Source organism: Sapajus apella, unplaced genomic scaffold (assembly GCF_009761245.1).
Source record: "Sapajus apella isolate SASKATOON/1434 unplaced genomic scaffold, GSC_monkey_1.0 scaffold81, whole genome shotgun sequence".
Classification (NCBI taxonomy): Eukaryota; Metazoa; Chordata; class Mammalia; order Primates; family Cebidae; genus Sapajus; species Sapajus apella.
Window position 1 is genome coordinate 8,525,792 of NW_022437021.1, and position 22,269 is coordinate 8,548,060.

A 22,269-nucleotide genomic window follows, 5' to 3' on the forward strand; every position below is an offset into this window, starting at 1 on the left:
TCTAATGGGTAATTGTTTTTTTCTCATTGATTTATATGAGTTGAAAATATTTTTCCCAGTTTGTTGAGTACCTTCATTCTGACTTTGGTTAGTGAATTTTGCATTGCAGAAGTTATTTATTTTTGTGCAATCACGTTTTTCCAACTATTTGTTAATGGTTTAATGATGTAGGAAAAGGACCTTCCCCTCTAAGATTGTAAAAGAATGTTCCATGGTTCCTTCTAGCTCTGTTCTAGTTTCATTCTTTAAAAAAATAAATCTTTAATGTATTTTGAATTTACCTTGGAGTGGAGTGTAAGGCAAAAATTTATTTTTTTCTTTCAGGTAACTGTTTAGTTGCCCCAACATTGAAGCTGCCTTTGCAAAAAGTATAACTGAAGAAATTATGACAGTGAAAGAGATCAGACCTAACTGATCCCATCTTGCTTCTAACCTTTAAGCTGTCCTTGTTCATTCCTGGGTGTAGGCAGAACTAATCTTGGGAAAGAATTTAGTTTATGGGTTGACTCAGAAACAAAATTGATAATATTCCTTTTCCCAAAAGACCCAGTTCTTGCCTTAGGCCAGTCTGCCTTTGTAGGACTAAGAAACTATAAGATTAGATATTGCAGTTTAGGGATCATGCACTTCTAGCTGCCAGAGTCTGACCCTCTGAAACTGCTCCTTGCATAATGGATAACATCACTATTGTAAAACCTAAGATCAGTGTTTGAGATAGTTCGCTGACCCTGCACTGGACGGATCAGCTGACACCACCCAGATTGGTAATCTGGCTCAACCAGTTCTGCGATCCCCCCTGTGATTCCATCTCCAACCTGACCAATCAGCACTCCCCACTTCCAAGCCCCTACCCATCAAATTATCTTAAAAAACTCTGATCTTTGTGCTCCAGGAAACTGATTTGGGTGTACAAGGTATCTGATTTGGTGAGTATGCCAGGCAGCTACCAACTGCCCCTTCCTTCTCCTGACTTGCTGACCTCTGTAGAGCTGCTGCTTTCTCTCAGTAACCTCACAGGGTGTCTGCTTATTGCTTCATTACAAGGTGTCTGTAGCCCCATTACAGAGTGTCTAATTGGACGGAGAATAGGGGACTTGTTTGGAGGACTACTCTTGCTTTGAGACTGGGTCTGGAATCTTTTTCTTGAAGGCCTTCTGTTCATCTTACACTCTGTATGTGTGTGTGTGTGTGTGTATGTGTGTGTGTGTGTGTGTGTGTGATTATATGGTTGGAGGGGAACGCTGAAGGACTTGCTGACAGAAGTCCTGCAGGCCTAACTCAGGGTGCACAAAGACTACCCATGGAGTCCCCAGTCAGGGATCATTTCTCCCCACCTGCAGTGGATCAGAGACAGCAGAGACCAATGAGAGAAAGTTTGAGCCTTGCCAGGTAGATATTGGGTGCTGAAAGAGGTGACTAATGTCTGTTTCATTGTTTGTATTTTGCTTCGGTTGGAATGAAAAATGTCAACTGGGTTTTCCATGCAGCCTGATGGACAACATCTTGCAAATTTGAGAATCTTTTGCCCTTGGTTCCATAAAACAAACAAAAAAAAAGGTGACGATTTTTATTGTTTCTTTATTTTATTTTTATGAGACAGTCTTGCTCTGTCACCCAGGCTGGAGTGCAGTGGCATGATCTTGGCTCACTGCAACCTCCACCTCCCAGGCTCAAGCAATTCTCCTGCCTCAGCCTCCCCAGTAGCTGGCACTACAGGCATGTGCCACCACACCTAGTTAACTTTTGTATTTTTAGTAGAGATGGACTTTTGCCATATTGGTCAGGCTGGTCTTAAACTCCTGGCCTCAAATGATCTGCCTACCTCAGCCTTCCAAAGTCCTGGGATTACAGGTGTGAGCCACCACACCTGGCTGAAAAGGGCAATTTTCTTTTGCAAAGTGGCTTGATACCCCACAGCTAAGGCACAGCAAACAAAGCCATGGAAAGCCACTCCATTCTTCTAGAAGCTAGAAGGGAACCCAGAAACGTAGTATGTTAGCAAAAATGGTAAGAATTTCTTACAAGTTTCTGCGCTCTCATCTCTCTCTCTCCCCCTCTCTCTCCCTCTCTCTCTCTCCCCCTTCTCTCTCTCCTTCTCTCTCTCTCTCTCTCTGGGCGTTTGTGTGTGTGTTCAAATGGTAAACATCACTGTTTGTCCCCTTTGCGAAGACTTTATTAAGAGAAAAAAAAGGATTTATAAGACTAGTCTTGGGCTGTAGCAAATCTCATGTACTTTGTACTAAGAATTTGTCTTTCTCTGTTGTTCGGTATTGGAGAGAGGGGTGTCACAGGTTAGAACGTGAGATTAGGACCCCTATAAGCCTGCTTTTCAAGCTAGCCCGGCAGGCTAGTCAGTTACAAACTTTGCTGTGGGTTTCTGACACCAATACTGGACGAAGTTTCTCTGTTTCTTTCACGTCCTTGAGAGCTTAACCTTGTAACCATGTGGGGATACTTTCTCTCAGTCTTTGCTATCCAGAAGACAGGAATTTTGGGGTTCATGTCGTAGCCCTAAAAGTTATCTTGAGTAGTCAAAGGCCTTAGCAAACTTGAAACTGGCTCCTTTAGGGTTCTTCTGGAAAGTATAGTAGAACCTGCTTAATGCTGGAGCTCGGTAGCAAGTGCTTTGTCTTTTGACAGCGGCAGCCCAGGTTTAATTCTTGGCTTAGGGAATGAGTCCTTTCTGGTTTGTCATTTGTATAACTTTCTGCCATTTATTGACTCTTTTCCTCCCATGGATAGCTTTTGATTTCCTGTCTTGAATTTTCCTTTCTCTGAATTACCTTTGGGGAAATTCTAAATCAGAAAAGAGAGAGAAAGAGGAAGGAGGAAGGAAGGAGGGAGGGAAGGGCTTACCATCTCTTTGGGACACCTTATATATCTATAGTGAAGTCTTAATCTTATTAAATCTTACTAATTTTATGTGGGAAGTTACCTGTGGCAAAGTTCAAAAGCCAGAATCATTGACTGTTCTCTGCTGGCTAGAGTCTGATAATAAGAGATTTTTTAAAAATTTCTAAAGAGCTCTGTGGTTAAAATTAGCTTAATTAAAAAGATATCCAAGCTATATGTGTGTGTGTGTGTATATATATGTGTATGCACATATATATACACGCACGCACACACACACACACAATTTTTTTAAGAGGGCTTTGTGTTTTTTCTCTTCTTGAATCTTGGTTGTTTTTGAGAAAGAGTTTTTGTCTATTTGCTTTTCTTCTCAATCAACTGAATTACTTCTCCATTTTGCCCTCTTGCCATCCTTGATGCCCACATGAGAGAAGATAAGATAATTTCTAACGGTTTCCATTCTGGAATAATACTAATTTTAAAAAACCCTCTGTTTTCCTCATGGAACCCTGGGAGTTGAATGCGGATAGACCTCTCTCAAAATCTAAGACCCTGTTCAGTTTTATATTATGCTACCTGACATTTCATTTTTTGACTTTTGGGGGTAGCAGAAATTACTTTGCATTATGGGAGAGCTTTTAGCCTTGGTGAATAATGACTAGGTAGGAAATTTACTTTAAGGGATGAGAACAGTTATGGAGGGATACTTGGCTCTTTGCAGGCTTGAATCAGAGAAGCATGCTCTTGGCCATGGAAGACATGAAAAATTCCATCCCCTACCCCCCACACTGAGAAATGAGACTCCCATGAGGAATGGGCTGATTACAAAATGGACTGATTTGCTTTGGGTAGCCATGCAATGAAATGCATAGTAAAAGTATTACACTCCCATAGCATTTCCCTCTTTTGGGGGATTCAGGATGCAATATAAAAATGGAACCCTTAATTTTGAGAATCTGTTTTTGCCTTTCACCTGTCCCTCCTTATTAGGCCCTAGAAACTACATGCTTTCGGTCCTATTCATTGAAGGGCTCCATCCTGAAGTCAGTAATCCAATTAAGAAACTTAAAAACTAGCAAATGAAAAAATTCTTACAACTACTGGATCTTCTGTTTGCCTATGTATTTATATGTGTGGTGTGTGTGATGCCTATATAAAAGAACTCTAATAAATTGGCTTAAAGAAAAATCCTTTCCATCAGAATAAAGGTTTTTTCCCTTTTAAAAAATTTTTGAGTTATTTTTTCTGTGGGCGGGGGACAGAGTCTTGCTATGTCATCCAGGCTGGAGTACAGCAGTGCAATCTCGGCTTACTGCAACCTCCACCTCCCAGGTTCAAGCAATTCTCATGCCTCAGCCTCAAATAGCTGGGACTTCAGGCAGGGGCCACCATGCCTGGCCCTGAGCTATCATTTTGAGTAAATGAATGACTTATGGTGAAATGGGATTCTATTTTGTGATATCCAATGTTTTAAACTTTGATATTTGACAAACCTTCCAAGATCAAATTCTAAGTTAAAAAAAAAAAAAAAAAGTAGGTCTCCTAAAGTTCAAAAAGACCTATTTGGCTTATTTAATGTATTAAAATCATGCAAGAAACATTGTCAAATATAAAATGGTGTTTAACTTTCTTTGGGTTATATTCATATGAATATGTTATTAGTATGTGGTACAAAATTGAATAAGATTTCAATAATTCTAATATGCCTCAGTATATGTTATCAGTAATAATAATTGTTGAATTTTTGTATGCCACAGAGGTAACAAGTTTCCTTGTCAGTTGTGTGTTTGACTGTGGCTTCCCTAAAACATTTTTTTTTTTTTTGTCATCCACAGACAATTGTTGTCTTGATTTGGTCCTCTTTAGAAGATAGTTTTATAATGAGCTATAAAACTTTGACAGGTGCTCTTGAATGCAAGTTTCTGATAACCTTGGAGATTATGACATTAAAATAGAGGGAAAAACTTTCGGGACTCTCATAAAGAGCTGAAATGTTCTTTCATTTGAATAGATGATCTCAGTCTAGGTAGCAGGCAAGGTGAACCTGTTGGGTCATTATAACATTAGCTATTAAATAATCTGTTTTCTCATTGACCAGAGATGCTATTTTTATCATATGCGTATGAGTCTGGATTTTTTTTTAACTTATGCATTAAACTTTGTCTATTTCTTTCTTTCTTTTTTTTTTTTTTTTTTTTTTTTTAGCGTATTTTTTTTTTTTCCCCCCGGGTTGGCTGCAGTGGCTTCCTGAGTAGCTGGGATTACAGGCGTGGGTCACCACACCTGGCTACTTTTTGTATTTTTAGTAGAGATGGGATTTCACCATGTTAGCCAGGTTGGTTTCAAACTCCTGGCCTCAAGTGATCCACCTGCCTTGGCCTCCCAAAGTGCTGGGATTATAAGCATAAGCCACCGTGCCTAGCCAGAACTTTATCTATTTCTTTGATAGTACCACATTATTTAATTATTTTAGCTTTATAAAAATTTTAATATTTAATATGACTAGCATCCCATTTATTAATCTACTTTTCAGAATTTATAGATTAAATTAGGGAAAACTGACATCTTATGAGCCTTGCCATCCAAGGACATGCTGTACATTTCCATTCATATAAATTATGTTCTCTGATTCTTAAAAGCATTTAAAATATTTCTTCATATAGATGTTGCATCTATCTTGCTATCTTGTTACATATTGTCTTTATTCTGTTGCAGCTATAAGTAGGATCTTTTCATGGATTAATCTTCTTACTGGTTTCTTTTTTAATATATGAAGAATATGGATTTTAATTGAGTTCCCAGACTAGGTGTTGAATTGTTTCTGTATATATGATAATTTTTGGTTGATTTTCCTAGTTTTTAAAGTCTACAGTTTGATCATCTGAAATCCCTTTTGAATTTATGTACCTCTGATTTCTTTCTCTGATCTAGTTATGTTAGTTAGAGCTTCCAGAGCAATAACTAAAGTGATCATAGCAGATATATTTGTCTGGTTTCTGACGTTGTTGGAAATGTTTCTACAAATTATTTTTAGGCATAATGCTGAATTTTAGGTTAAGATCAATAATTTTTATATGTTAATGAAATATCTATGTATTTCTTTTTTACTACGAATCAAGAATAAATGTTAAATTTTAACAGATGTCCTTTTAACATACACAGATATGACAGGACTTTTCCCTTAAATCTTTTAATATAAAACTAAATTTTAATCTTTAAATTTGAATTAATGAACTTTCTAAAATTGAATTTATAGAACTGATCTTCACATTTGTATAATAATCCCCATATGATCAACATATACCATCTATTAGCAAGCTCTGGATTCTACTAATGTTTTATTTAGGTTTTTTGTACCACTAAGCAAGTAAATTAATCTATAATTTATTGGTGCCTTTTTTGTCAGATTTTGCCCTGTATCCTTTCATCAAACAGAAGTTTTTCATCAATGATTTTGTTAAATAAGACACATATGAGAATATATACAACAATTTTTACTCCTTCCAAATTTGGGGAGAAATACAGTTGAGATAATTAGATTAGGACAAGTCAATTACATTACTTCCTGGATATAGCTCTCTAATTTTCCATGCACGGAGCATTTATATTTTGCTGGGTATTTGTGTTATTATTTTTCAGCTATGGAGAAAACTTACATAGATGCACTTCCTCTTACTATGAATTCCTCAGAAAAGCAAGAGACTGTATGTATTTTTGGAACTGGTGATTTTGGAAGATCTCTGGGATTGAAAATGCTCCAGTGTGGTTATTTTGTTGTTTTTGGAAGTCGGAATCCCCAGATGACCAACCTACTGCCCAATGGTGCAGAAGTCTTGAGCTATTCAGAAGCAGCTAAGAAGTCTGACATCATAATCATAGCAATCCACAGAGAGCATTATGATTTTCTCACAGAATTAACCGAGGTTCTTAATGGAAAAATATTGGTAGACATCAGCAACAACCTCAAAATCAATCAATATCCAGAATCTAATGCAGAGTACCTTGCTCAGTTGGTGCCAGGAGCCCACGTGGTAAAAGCATTTAACACCATCTCAGCCTGGGCTCTCCAGTCAGGAGCACTGGATGCAAGTCGGCAGGTAAGATTAAACAAGTTTACACTCAATCTTTAAAAAATGAATCATTTAATGGGCATTTGCCTCAAAGATTCCAAAATATAGTTCCCAGATAAAATATCCACTAAATATTACATTTTGCTAGCATGTGTTGTGAATAAATTTTTTGAGCTTGATCAAGTTAGGTGGTCAACTGTTGCAATTCATCTCCCACTGTCTGCACCCTCAGCTTTTAGTCTGATGAAACTCCGTGGTGTCAGCCTCTGGAGGCTTCTTGTCAGTACTAGAAACTAACACTTGGTAGATATCCTTTCCTACTTCCATTACCTTGTATGAAACTGGTTCCGTTTATGCACTGAGATTAGAAGCATTCATAAGTGATGTGGCACCACAGATACAGAAGAAAGATCAAACTACTCACAGGGTGGAGAACCAGGTCCTATGTTAAGTGTGATGTGCCTAAAACCATCCTCAACTAAAAACCCTGGTATTTACCCATCTAGGACACCATATACAAGTTTAAAGCATTTTGTTAGATATGTTAATTCTACGTCCTTATTTTAAAAACGGTTTACTATTACATGTCATCATTCTGCATGGTGCTGACATAGCCTTTCAAAATAATTATTAAATAAAGAAAATGAGTAAATACAGAATTAATTAATTGCTTTTAAACCAGGTGTTTGTGTGTGGAAATGACAGCAAAGCCAAGCAAACAGTGATGGATATTGTTCGTGCCCTTGGACTGACTCCATTGGATCAAGGATCACTCATGGCAGCCAAAGAAATTGAAAAGTACCCCCTGCAACTGTTTCCAATGTGGAGGTTCCCCTTCTATTTGTCTGCAGCACTGTGCATCTTCTTGTTTTTCTATTGTGTTGTAAGAGACGTAATCTACCCCTATGTTTACGAAAAGAAAGATAATACATTTCGTATGGCTATTTCCATTCCAAATCGTGTCTTTCCAATAACAGCACTTACACTGCTTGCTTTGGTTTACCTCCCTGGGGTTATTGCTGCCATTCTACAGCTGTACCGAGGCACAAAATACCGTCGATTCCCAGACTGGCTTGACCACTGGATGCTCTGCCGAAAGCAGCTTGGCTTGGTAGCTCTGGGATTTGCCTTCCTTCATGTCCTCTACACACTTGTGATTCCCATTCGATATTATGTACGATGGAGGTTGGGAAACTTAACTGCTACCCAGGTAAATCTCTTCTTATGTATTTTCCTCTACTCCTGAAATCAGAGACTATTGCTATATCATATTCCATTTCATAATTATAGAAAGTCACTCTTCTAAGCATCTTCTTTTTTAAAGTAACTAGAATTAGAAATGTCACGTCAGTATTTTTAAATGAATCCAGTTGAGATCTCATACAACTATTAAGAATAAAATTTTAATTCCCAGGTTCGCTTGGGTCCAGATCTGTATTCCCAGCGCTCACGGGGATATTGGCAAACTGACAGATTTCATGGCTCAAGAAACCTAATGACACTTGCCAGGATACCTTTGGCTGGCAGGCAAATGTTACCTAATGTATTTTCAAGCTTCTACTCTTCTGCATGCTACTTCCTTTCTGAAGTCAAAACCAACCATCTTATAAGTAAGGGGGCTACTCAAACATGTGCCACAGCAAAGCAAACAAATTCACAAAAGAGTGCTTATAATTCCCTTAATGTTTGACTTGGGGGAAGTTGGCCTCAATAACTAGAAAACCAAACAATTCTGAGGAAATATCAAATATTATCTTATGCATAATCAAAAGATTCAGTTAGAATCAGCTGAAGGAGTCTTAAGACATTTCCAGAGGAAGTGCTATAAATCAGTTCTAGTTAGAAATAGCTAGTTTTGGTAGCTCTTACTTCAGTCTCAAAAAATATTGTTAGTCATTGATGATACTCCTATGAGTTTCTCTACATTATTTTCCTAATAAATATATGTAAGTTTCCTGCGTAAGAGTCACACTACAAGTGTCTGATTCCTCTCAACTTGTGGTGCAAGACTGATGTATTATATTATAACATAAAAAACATGAAAGAACCCAACTTTGAGAGTGTGAATAATCCACAGATAAAGGAGAAAAGCAGAATTCTGATGTAATTGTTTGAGAACATCAAGTTTTGCTTAGGGAACAAAATGCAGATGGTATGAAGTTTTCAGTAAGTGTTTAGTTTCTTTTAGAATTTATAGGGAAAATTAAAACTTTCTACACAACTCCTAGAATCAAGTTCAAACAGAACCAATTACTTCTTTTTGCCAAAAAAGTAATTTCTAAGTGCATTTTTCACCAAAATTATTTTAAAATAACTTTTAAGAAATGTCATACGATTTGAGCAAATAATTCATGCAGACGTATTTTTCAGTCCCTTTCAAAGTGTGGACGGTTTGTAAAAATGTATTTTTGTAATTGCTTAAAATTTTTCTTAGGCAATACTCAAGAAAGAGGTTCCATTTAGTACCTCCACAGCCTGGCTTTATGATTCATATGTGGCTTTGGGAATACTTGGATTTTTTCTGTTTGTACTCTTGGGAATCACTTCTTTGCCATCCGTTAGCAATGCAGTCAACTGGAGAGAATTCCGATTTGTCCAGGTAAGAACTTTAAGATCATTTCTAATTTTTCATTTTGCTCCATCACTTCCCTAACAGTCACATTTAAAAACTCAAATTAGAAAATTTTGAACCCAGGTATAAAAGGCAGAATCCGTATGGTTTGATTTATTAATACAGCATTCCTTGCCAAGATTCCTGGCTGCCCCCAGATCCACAGCTAAGACAATAGGGTGAAAAGTACCAAGAACTATTACAATTTATGTATGGAGACATACTAGCTACAAGGTGAAAAGAAATCCCAAGTCAAAATTTCACTATCTAAAAATTAATCTTACAACATGGAAATATTGGTATGGAAAACCAGATACTGAGATAAAGTTTAAAATCTTCAAAGCAAAATTTCATAGATGTCCTCACATCAGAGGACTTAATGCTCTCCTATAAGAGGGAAAATTGTTTTCTTTCACATATCAACCAACCAACCCCTCTTTAAAGGCAGTCAGTAAATACACATTCTTGTAGACCCAAGTATGGCACCAGGACCAGCAGCATCTGCGCCACCTGGAAACTTGTTAGATACACAAAGCCCCAGGCCATGCCCAGGTCTACTGAATCAGTAACTCTGAACATGTGGCCTAGAAATTTAACCCGCCTTCAAGATGATTCTGATGCATGCTTATTATGAGTATAATAGAATAGACCATTAGTCTTTAAAATTAGGTTAGAATTTTATAGAACTATTGGAATCTTAAGTCTTGCAGTTTCTCCCAGGGACCAAATGCCGTCAACATGTTCTCATTAACACTTTTCTTCAAGGTATTAAGACAGAAATAAACATCAAGCTTTAGAATGTAGGCTGAAACAAGTAGGATTGGCTATTGCTCTTTACTGTGATAGAAATGAACTAGGATCTGCTTTTAGTCAGTAACATACACTAAGATGGTGCTTCTTGAGGCCATACTGTGTCTTATTCATCTCTGACCTCTAGAAAAGATGATAAATAAGAGTTCCACCTTTGGGAACCAAGGCAAGCTACATCATTTATTCTAACTTGGAAGAGTTTATACCTGAGAAACTTTTCCATCCAGCTAGGTTAAGATGAAGCTACTATGTCATTTGTAAGCAATAATCTTGTTTTAAATGAAGCATTTACCATCCTGAAGAAGGGTTAGCGTTTTTTTTCAATACTTAACAAAGTGTCTTAAACATTATAGGTCTCAAATATTTGTGGTTATTGACAAATATCTATCACTTGCTTAGAGTGTTTCACTTTAAGATGTAAATAATGTTAACTTAGATATTTTTGTTTCTTGCTTGCAGTCCAAACTGGGTTATTTGACCCTGATCTTGTGTACAGCCCACACCCTGGTATACGGTGGGAAGAAATTCCTCAACCCTTCAAATCTCAAATGGTATCTTCCTGCAGCCTACGTGCTAGGGCTCATCATTCCTTGCATCGTGCTGGTGATCAAGTTTGTCCTAATCATGCCGTGTGTAGACAACACCCTTACAAGGATCCGCCAGGGCTGGGAAAGGAACTCAAAACACTAGAAATCAGCACTGAATGTGAAAAGCAGATATTTAAAGCAAAGTTCAATTTACCTGGAGTTCTGAACTATAGTTTTAAATGTTTAAAGAAGAATGATGGGTGCCGTTAGTAAAGCTTTTTTCTTATACCATGACTGAGATTCCTGAACACAGAGGGAAACATTGCCTATCTTTGAGAAATTGGTATACTAGAAGAGAACACTATTTTATCTCAGGTTAGTGAAGAATCAGTGCAGGTCCCTGCCTCTTGTTTTCCTGGTGGCTGTGGGGCTGAGATTGAGATTAGCTTTGTGGTTTCACACTAAGAAGCTTCTTGCTATGGGAAACATGCATGACCTAATATCTTGCAAAATCCAGTGGAAGTACATGCAACTTCCTTCTCTGACTCCAGGGCTGAGTTAAGTGAAAGAAAAAAACAGCACAGTGGTGACCGCTGATAAAGGTATATCTGAAGAAGTGGGCCACATGAAATTTAAAAAGGAAATGAGTTTTTCTGTTTGTTTTTTGGAAGGAAAGGCAAACATGTATTATCTGATGAATTCTAGTGAAACGACCCCTTAACTTTGCTTTTATCAGTACAGATATTTACTGTGGAGAACTAGTTTATAATGTAACAAAAATTTACAATTGATTAAAAGTGACCATGCCTTGGATACATGCAAATCTGCAGAGTTGTCATATAATTCTTCCTCTACAAAGAATAGGTATAGGAAAGACTGAATAAAAATGAAGAGATATCCACTTGGATTCCCCTTGCATTGTGCAACAAGCAAAGAAGGGTTAATAAAAGTCCTTGAACAAAAAGTTCAAATAAACCAGAATTTTAGACAGCAAGCTAAATAAATATTGTAAAGTTGCACTATATTAGGTTTAGTATTATTTTGGTATTATCATATGCTTTGTAAATGTTATATTCCAAATGTTATTCAATATGTGTCATCTATTAATTTCTAGTATAAAGAGGTAGCCTCTATATCTGTCTAAGTCTATTATAATTGTAAGCAGTAAAATTAAATTAATAATCTGAAGGTATAAATTTGAACAATGCATAGATGATCGAAAATTATGGAAAGTCATAGGGCAGAAATGTGTGAAGAGTCGTCATTATGTAAAACATGGATCTTTCTCAAATCCTTCCTGAAATTTAGGATGGTTCTCACTGTTTTCCTGTGCTGATAGTACCCTTTCAAGGTGACCTTCAGGAGGATTAACCTTCCTAGCTGAAGCATGGAGCTAAAAGGAGCCTTATGCATGATCTTCCCCCATACCAAAATAACTAAAAGGCGTTAAGTTTGTCATTTTTCTACCTGTTCTACTAAGGCCATTTTTTTTACTTTCACCATAACATATCATACATAACATTATACAAAAATGATTAAAATATATTAAAACATCATTAACAATCCAGGATATTTTTCTATAAATCTTTTTGAAAATAATGCTATCTATATTATATATTCAATTTTATATCCTTTTCTACCTAATAAAGACCTTATTTTCTTTATTTTTTATTTTTTTGAGACAGTCTTGCTCTGTTGCCCAGGCTGGAGTGCAGCAGCATGATCTCAGCTCACCACAGCCTCCTTCTCCCAGGCTCAAGCAATTCTCATGCATCAGCCTCCCGAGTAGCTGGGACTATAGGCATGTGCCACTATGTCCAGCTAATTTTTTTACTTTTAGTGGAAATGGAGTTTCACCATGTTGGCCAGGCTGGTCTCAAACTCCTGGCCTCAAGTTATCTGCCTGCCTCTGCCTCCCAAAGCACTGGGATTACAGGCATGTGTCTGGCCTTACATGATATATTATCTTAATGGCTACATAATATCACATCAAATGTGCATTTTAAACCTCTTCCCTTATGAAACATGTAGACTATATCCACTTTTTACTAAAACAAATAACATTTCAGATATCTTTGCACTGATAATGTTTTTTCCATATTTTTCATTATTTCCTCAGAATAATTGTCAAGAATTGGGATTATAGAATTAAACAACTTTCACTAGCATTTGCTATATATTGCCAATTCATTTCTAAAGTGGCCTTATCAATTTCATTACCATTAAATGAGGGTGTTGCTTTCATCATACCATTATAAATTATCTTTTTTATTTCAATTTGCATTTATTTATAACTGGTGGCAAAGGTACACAGAACACATGCTCCTTCAACTTATCCTTGATACCCCAAGCAAGGATACAAAAAGCTTGAAGATGTTGAGTAGGATCATGTTATATACTGTGCTGACCCTAGAGCATCAGTGGAAAAGACGGAAAATGTCACTACTCATCTATGTTTTGCAAAACACTCAGGTGTGCTGTGGCTGCATACTGCTCTTTGACTTGAGCATTGGTTGATTAAGTCCCATCCAGGTTCATCTAGAGAAGCCTTTGGAGTTAACCATACTCCTCTTTGTTAAAGGAGTAATATGTTTATCCTGGCTCATAGTATATCACTAAAAATAGAAAATGCCATACATAGGTAAAATGCTGACCTGAAGCTAAAAAGAACACCCTGGTGGCTTTGGCATAACAGCTGCATTGCCAGACCTGACCTTTGGCCCCAACCACAAGAACTCCAAGCCCCATCAGCTGACCAAAGAAAGCCCAAGTTCTCCTTCTGTCCTTCCCACAACCTCCCTCCTCCCCAAACTACGAAATTAATTTGACCGCATTAACACAGCTGACTCCTCCAGTTTACTTAAGGTAGAAAGAATGAGTTTACAACAGACGAAAATAGGTGCTTTGGGTGGACTGCATTCCTTTTAACAGGTCCAAACTATTGTACATTTAAAAAAGGTAAATGGAGCTTCTTTACTGCTGATATGTTTCCTGTATTCTAGGAAAATTTTTATATGTTCATATTATTTTTGTGCACCTTCCCCATTTTAAGGGATGATGGCTTTTGTAAATGTGTATTCATTAAACGTTACTTTAAAAATATTTTCTAGTTTTGTTTAATTCTGGTTTAAACTCATCAGCATTCCAAAGAAAGTTACCTAGATTTCCATCATCTAGGACTAAAATACTTCCCTTCAGGGATAAGGAAAAGAGTATGGGTTTTAAGTGCCTTAACAGGTCTGCAGCTTCTTGCAATGTAAGCTTGAGCTCAGCAGGGTGGTGCAGCCCAGTATCCTCAGAGAGGGGAGAGCAGCAGATGGCTAAATGGGGAGGATTGCACTATCCCACCCTGGACTTCTGTGAGAATTAGGAGAAAAAAAGGCTTTCCTTCTCCACACAAACACCACAGGGACAGGGCTAATGGCCTGGCAAGCAGACATCGGGTTGGATTCAGACTGCATGACTGGGCATTAAATGCGTTGCACGACTGAACTGCTGCAGCCCTGATAGGTGTTATCCTGCTTTCAAAAATAGTATTAAAATGCTTTATTTATAAAAGAAGGCCAAGAAGCTAGAAGCAAATAGAAAGCCCCTATTGAAAAGCCATTTCAATTAGAAATCTATTCAGGAATTCTTCGTGCATTTATTGTTCAGGGTTCACAAAAGAGCCGTGATAATGATAAATGTAGATTATGGATTTCTCCTCTGGGAGCACAAAAGCCTCTGGAGCTCCTTTCCAAAATTAAGGTGTAATGGCAGTCAAGGTACTGCACACAGTAGTTGCAATTTTCATTCTCCATCATCACAACCATCATCTTCATTACTACCTGTACAACACACACACACACACACACACACACACACACACACACACACGAGAGCCCACAGATAGTCCTACAGGATCCTACTTCAATTTTCTATAATGAATTAGGATTACATTCTAGAAACATCCTTCATTCTTTTAAAAGTTTGTTAAGTAGAATTTAGGAAAAGAGATTAAGTTACTTTTCAATGTATCAAAAGCATTTGAACCAGAGTGACTCCTTCTAGAATAGAGGCTGGTAAAATAAGGCTGAGATTGGCCAGGCACAGTGGCTCACACCTGTACTCCCAGCACTTTGGGAAGCCAAGATGGGTGGATCACCTGACGTCAGGGGTTCAAGACCAGCCTGACCAACATGGTGAAATCCCATCTCTACTAAAAATACAAAATTGGCCTGGTGTGGTGACACATGCCTCCAGCTACTCTGTAGACTGAAGCAGGAAAAGCACTTGAACCCAAGAAGCAGAGGTCATTTGCAATGAGCCGAGATCACACCATTGCACTCCAGCCTGCACAACAATAGTGAAACTCCATGTCAAATAAATAAATAAGACTGAGACTCATTGGGCTGCATTCCCAGGAGGGCAGGTGTTCTTAGACACAGGATAAGATCAGAGTCAGCACAAGGTACAAGTCACAGAGACATTGCTGAAAAAACAGGATATAATAAAGAAGCCGTCCAAACCCCACCAAAACCAAGATGGCAATGAAAGTGACCTCTGGCCTTCTTAGCCGTTCATTATATGCTAATTATCATGTATTAGCATGCAAAAAGACACTCCCACTAGCACAATGACAGTTTACAAATTCCATGGCCACATCCAGAAGTTACCCTATAGGTTCCAAAAGCAGGAGGAGCCCTCAGTTCTGGGAATCGCCTGCCCCTTTCCTGAACATCTCATGAATAATCCATCTCCCTTGTTTAGCATACAATCAAGAAATAACTATAAGTACACTCAGTCAGGCAGCCCATGCCACTGCTCAACCAGTGAAGTAGTCCTTCTTTTATTCTTTTACAGCCTTAATAAACTCACTTTCATTTTACAGATTCACCTCAAGTTCTTTCTTGTGCAAGATCCAAGAACTCTCTCTTGGGGTGTGGATTGGACCCCCCCTTTCCAGTAACATATGCATTACCTCTCCTCAAACTCAAGGCAAAGTTCTAAAGTTTCAGATGAAACCCATATGAGGGAGGTGAAGGATCAAGGCTTAAGAGCAAAGGGACTGAGAAAAGGGGAGTGTGGAAGCGCAAGGCCGTGCTGTTGCCATTACCAGGTGAAGACCAAAAGTATCCAGTACTACTTGCTTCCTGCTGTAAGGGAATTTTGGAAGAGTTTTAATGATGTGTATTGCATAATGCCATGAGCAGAGCTTATGCTAACAACGTCACATGCATTATCTGACTTAATCCTTACAACAACGAGTCTCTAAGGTATTCTTCTTATCCTTATTTTTCAGAAGAGGAAACTGAGCTTTGAAAACTCAGTGCCTGGCCTAAGTTCATACAACGGATAAGAGGCAGAGCTGGGATCTAGGCATTCTGGCTCCAGGGCCATCTCCTTTCAACACAACAATGATGGAGGACACCCATGCTGTCCTCCTAAGTGTCCCTTTGAATTCACAAAATAGGCTGAGTGAACCAAACCCACTGGCAACTGTTCTTAAAAACATTTTGAAAGACAAGAAGCTTATTAGCATTTTAAATATTCCTGATTGCCCAGTCCTCAATACTCCATGTTTACCTCTGTTGATTTCAATTCATCCTCTTTGGTTGTAGAAACGTCAGATCTGCAGTTCCTGCATTAAGTTCAATCCCATTCCAATTGCCGTTTTAGTCTTCTCACTCTAGTCTGGCCACAAGCTTTCCTAAACACTAAAGGGAGCTTTGTTCTGGTGGAGGTAGGCAAAATCCCCAGACCTGAGGACTCAAAGACAGTCAAGCAGAGGACAGCTCTTCTCCAGAACTTAAAGGCAAATGTTTTCTTTTTCCCTGGTTTCACCTTATTGCTTTGTGTACTGAGTGAACTTATTTGTTCTTGAGATCCAGTAACCCATGCAGGAAATTTCATAACACTTCTCATTTAGTACTTTAACACTAGCTGATGAATCTAGGATTACACACATACAATAGGCTTAGTTCCATTACCTGTAGTGGCCAGTTTCTCAGTTTTATAAAAATGAAAGGCTGCTGGACTGAAACTCACAGTATTGTATAACAAAAACTATCAGATTGTGATAAACTAGAAAACTAGAATTAAACTTGACCTTATGATTTTCAGAAAGTCAACAGATTTTGAAGGAGTCCAAGCAGTGTATTCATTTCATTTTTACTAATCCTTTTTTTCATACTAAGATAGAGATGAAAAAAAAAATGACAGAGTTCCTGTTTTCATTTCATTACAGAAAAACAAATAAGTTTTAGTGTTCCATAGTTCTGTGGGATGGCTATAGTTAACAATAACATATAATTTCAAATAGCCAAGAGGTTATTCAATGTTCCCAATGCAAAGAAATGATAAATGTTTGAGATGATGGATGTGCTAATTACACTGATCTGATCACTGTACATTGTACACATATAAACATGACTATGTATCTCATGACTAGATGCAACAATTATTTGTCAGTTTTAGAAAATTTTTAAAAAGCGGAAGAGATCTGCTATGAAATGCAGGCGTCTTCTATAGAGTCTCTTATAGCTTGCCTTCCTAAGCAGGCTTAACTGTTCTCATGGTAGAGTACTGACCATCACCAAGAGGCAATCTTTCATTTTAGGAAATTATCAGGGAGTTCTCTCTGTAGATGACCAAAGTTTTCCTAGTTGTGCTTCCACCCATTTTTCTTAGTGCCATCATTTAAAGCAATGCCTCACCAACTATCAGAGATGAGGGCCAGTGTTTTTTGTTTTGTTTTTTTCCAGTTCATTACAAATCAATGCATATATCTCCAAAACAAAATCACACAGTTAAATATCATCATGGCAACATCAAATTGCCATAAATGTTTCTAAACTTTCGACCCTAATTTCTGAAATTATCACAGACTGCTAACAAACAGCTCACAAGCCAGCACCATGGGCAGACCACATTTGGCGTAGCACTCAAAGGTGGGCCTAACAACCTGGCTTGGCTTGGCACTTCTAGAAACTGATCCTGATGCAAGGCTTCTTGTAAAAGAGTTTATACTGGAAATTAAAAGTCATCAAATTATTAAATACTGGGAATCGAGTAGTAAAGTAGACAGGGAAGGGAAGGAATAAAGTATGAATTTTCAAGCTGGTTACCCATATGGGCAACTGGAGCTCAATTTTGCTTGGAACTCTGGAAGACAGTTTCAGATATAATTAAGATATATAATCATAGTATTATAATAATAATATGATATATAACTATAATATTCTCCATATTCCCATCAAGGAGAAAGAAAACTGTGCTTTTCATCCACCAAATCCTTGCTTAATATTGGAGGACAGAAGCTTCCAAGACATTAACTTTCTGGCACTTCTGGCTTTTCCTACACACTTGCTGTGTACGCCACCATGTCTGGGGGAAAAGGCCCAAGGCAAAGTAGTACCAACATTCACACAACCAGCTTTCAGCTATAGACGTGGCTGCCAAGAGGAACTTGATGCAGTGCCAACTGCAACTGCTACACCATCCAGCTGGATATTACACAAAGAGTATGAACAAAGTTCACAGGGGAAACAAGGCTCTTCAACATATGAAAAGATATTCTACTTCATTCATAATGAGATCTGTGAAAATTATAACTGTATAGAAATGCCATTTCTCACCTAGTAGATGGGCAAAAATCCAAAAGTCTGAGCACACATTCTGTGCATGAGGCTGTGGAAATGTGCATTCACATACATTGCTCTTGGTTATGCAAATTAGGCCCACTACTGTGGAGAGCAATTAGGCAATATATTTCAAAATTAAAACTGCGGAGTTAAGTTTTGATCCAGGAGTCTCACTCCTGAGAATTTACCCTATGGATATGCCCACAGGCATTCGAGATGAAAAATAAGCATTGCTATTTGTTTTTCTTGTATTTCATGAATAACATTGTAAAAGTAGAATATGGGCAGCGACTCAAGCATTCATCTTTGGGACTGGTTAAGTAAACCATGATGATTTCACAGGATGGAATTCTATGCAGCTATTTAAAACAAACCAAGACACCTTCTTTCACATAGATTGAAAGATGTCCAAATATATTGTTAAGTTTTTTAAAAGGTACAAAACAACATTTATAGTATGATTCCTTTTGCATATGTGTATTTGCTTTTAATAGCCTAAAGAAACTCTCAGAAGGATTCAAAAGATCCATACCAAACAAGACGGGAGAACAGAACAGTAGCGACAGGAGCAGAAGCATCATAGATCTTTTTGCATCATTTTGGCTTTTTAGTTATATAAGTGGGTTACCTAATTATTCAAATAATTTAATTTAAAAGGGAATTGAGGGATAGGAAGAAATTTGTTAAAAGATACAAAATTACAGATAGATAGGAGGATTAAGTTGTAGTGTTCTGTATCTCTGCAGGAGGACCATGGTTAACAATGGCATATAGTTTCAAATAGCTAGAAGGAGGATATTGAATGTTCTCAACACAAAGAAATGATAAATTCTTAAGATGATGGATATGCTAATTACCCTGCTCTGATCACTGTATATTATATGCATTGCAACATCACTCTGTACCCCATATATATAATTAGCATGTGTCAATTAAAAATATTTAATTAAAAAATTACAAACAAAAAAATTTTAAGTAATTGGTTGTATATCCTTGCTAAACCTTTTCTTACTCACACCAAACCTCTCCAGCTCATTCATTCTTTTCTCTCATATAAAAATTTCTAGATTTTTATCATCCTGGTGCCTTTTCTTCAGATCTACAAACATTTTGATGTTCCTTTTAAAACAGTTCCCCAAACCAAAAACATGACATTTTTTCCGTTTCACATTCTGTAATTAAAATAGTATTTAAATTCTTAGTAGACTTTTTAGAAATATTCAACAACAAAAAGTTGTCCATTATTTCATCTCTATTGGAATTTTTCCCCATATGAAGAAGACTTAAAACTGCTTTAATATAAAATAAATTTGCAGTAAAAATAGTTCTTACAAAACTGGCTAAAAATAGCAAGCAAGAATCAAAAACACAACTCCAAATGAGGTGTGGGGTTAGAGTAGAATGCAATTGTTGCTTCCATTATTCTAAATTGTGAGTCTCTACTAATTTAGTGTATGCTTTCACTATAAGTTTTCATAGTCACATAATTTCAGGATCACATCAAATAACGTCTAAATTCTTTTCACATAAAGTATTACTTCCAATCTCGCCATAAACTGCCCCTCTAGCCCCATCTCTGCCGCCTTCTACCACCAACGCCATCCACCCTACACTGATCACCATTAATATTTTTAAACCTAAGATCAAAACAAAAATATCTTGCACCTATCTGCAGTATCTTTACAATAATGCTACAAATATAAAATTATTTTAAAATGCTATAACTCTAAAGTTATTTTAAAATTAAAGGCTTATTTAAAAAAAAAAAACACTCACCCTATTGTTAAAGTTTATCTCATAGAAATTAACCTCGCCTTCAGCATAGAAAATTATTTTAAATATTAATTCCAAAATATATGCTCTATGCATATTTCCTAAACATGGTTACCATGTCTTCATTTTAGTTTTTCATAAGAAATACAGAAACTTTAACCACAACCTCCAACTCCAACTATAGTATTTTTTAGACTACATGAAGTCTAGAGATTATCATACGAATTCATTTGGCAGATGTGGAAACTGAAGCCCAAGGGAGTAAAGTAATTTCTGCAAGGTCACATAGCTACATTACAGCAAAGCAGAATTAGACCACAGATGACCTGATTTTCAGGCTAGGGGTTTTTCTGGTCCTTTTGAAATCAGGCGATTAAGTTGAAAACAAGTTGGTGGTAGAGCAAAAAAAAAAAAAAAAAAAAAAAAAAAAAAAAAAAGCATCAAAACATCAAAAGCACTGATCCTTAATAAGTATATCCAGTTACAATTTTGAACTTTTCAGTTAGCGATGAATACCTTGTCTTTAAAAACAATGGCAAAGGCTAAAGAAGCAGCATTATCTAGGGTATATTTAGGCTGACTGTGATTGTTGGAATTCTAAAGAATGATACACAGCATTCTCCCCTTCTTTCACCTTCTCTATTTTTAAAATAAAATTTAAATTATTAGTAAACATTTTAGGAACATTCAACAACAAAAAGTTGTTCATTATTTCATCTCTGTTGGAATTATTCCCCATATGATGAAAACTGTTAAAACTGCTTTAATATAAAATAAATTTACAACAAAAATAATATTTATAAAACTGGCTAAAAATAGCAAGTAGACACCAGTGGCAGTCATGGAAGATGACCTACTCAAATGTTCCTTCAATAGAAACTGCTTCAAGGAAACATAACGAATAAACAATCTTCAACAGGCACAACTTATTGATAAACATCACATTATTCACATGATCCATATTGCCCTTGGGCTGCTGCCAACCAATGACCATGCAAAATGGAGATACTGGAATAAAGCCTTCATTGCTTCGTATGAACTTTCTCTAATGGGCAGCATTTGCTTGGATATTCCCACTGGGCCAGCCAAGATGTTTCCACATCTGTACTACAATCCGAATCTCCTCCTATCCAATGTTTCCCTTGCCTTCATCTTTTGCACGTGTAAGACCTGCATTGCAATATGAAGGCTCCCTCCTCTTTTATCTTTTAAGGCATTTCTTCCAACAAATCTCCCATTCTATCTTGGTGTCTGCTTCTGGAAGGACCTAACTGACAAAGCATCACAGGCAGAAAAGTAGAAAAATAAATAAGTTTTGTTAATAACATATCATAATAATTATGGCGTTTATTGGCCCTTTCACTCAATTATGCCCCTCAACAGACAGTTTCACTGTTTGTTGTGTCCTAAGATGTTAGGCATAAATAAGTGACAAATATACAACACAGGGTGTGTTAGAGAAGCACATCTCTTTTTCCAAGTTCCAATCCCCTATCTATGAAAGACAAGAAAATACGTGATTCTTAAGAAGCCAGCTAAAACCCACTAAAACCAAGATGGCCACAAGAGTGATTTCTGGTCAATCTCACTGATACACTCCCATCGGCGCCGTGACAATTTACAAACACCATGCCAACATCAGGAAGTTACCCTATATGGTCTAAAAAGCGGAGGCATGAATAACTCTCCCCTTATTTAGCATATCATCAAGAAATAACCATAAAAAAGGGCAATCAGCAACCCTCCAGGGCTACTTTGTCTATGGAGTAGCCATTCTTTTATTCCTTTACTTTCCTAATAAACTTGCCCTGAATTCTTTCTGGCATGAGATCCAAGAACCTTATCTTGGGGTCTGGATCAGATCCCTCTCCTGTAACAAAACTAATTAATAAAATTGAGTGGCAGGGGAAAAAAGAAAGCAGTAGGTGGGTATTTTAAGTGCTGGTTCTCATAGGAAATCAACAGACAATACCTGAAAAAAAGAGAAGATGAAGGGCATTATTACA

The 22,269-nt window shown here is 37.2% G+C and overlaps 1 protein-coding gene and 1 long non-coding RNA gene across 4 annotated transcripts in view; one reads left to right on the forward strand and one right to left on the reverse strand.

The window, feature by feature from the left end:
- Window positions 1-12,400, forward strand: part of STEAP4 (STEAP4 metalloreductase) — a 31,262-nt gene extending 18,862 nt beyond the window's left edge. Inside the window, exons 1-5 of one of the 3 annotated variants that reach the window (XM_032252988.1) lie at window positions 1,211-1,389; window positions 6,490-6,947; window positions 7,603-8,130; window positions 9,355-9,519; window positions 10,801-12,394. In XM_032252988.1, coding sequence (XP_032108879.1) covers window positions 6,492-6,947; window positions 7,603-8,130; window positions 9,355-9,519; window positions 10,801-11,031 — 1,380 coding nt within the window. In that variant the 5' untranslated portion in view covers window positions 1,211-1,389; window positions 6,490-6,491 and the 3' untranslated portion in view covers window positions 11,032-12,394. Of the gene's footprint in view, window positions 1-1,210; window positions 1,390-6,489; window positions 6,948-7,602; window positions 8,131-9,354; window positions 9,520-10,800 lie in introns of those variants that run through there. The other 2 variants (XM_032252987.1, XM_032252989.1) reach the window with 2 other exon arrangements.
- On the reverse strand, window positions 7,389-13,964 carry LOC116533304. The gene is made up of 3 exons (XR_004261196.1): window positions 13,523-13,964; window positions 12,606-12,608; window positions 7,389-7,398 (listed from the first exon to the last, which is right to left on the reverse strand). It is a non-coding gene; the product is annotated as an uncharacterized LOC116533304 (long non-coding RNA).
- Window positions 13,965-22,269: the final 8,305 nt, after the last annotated feature.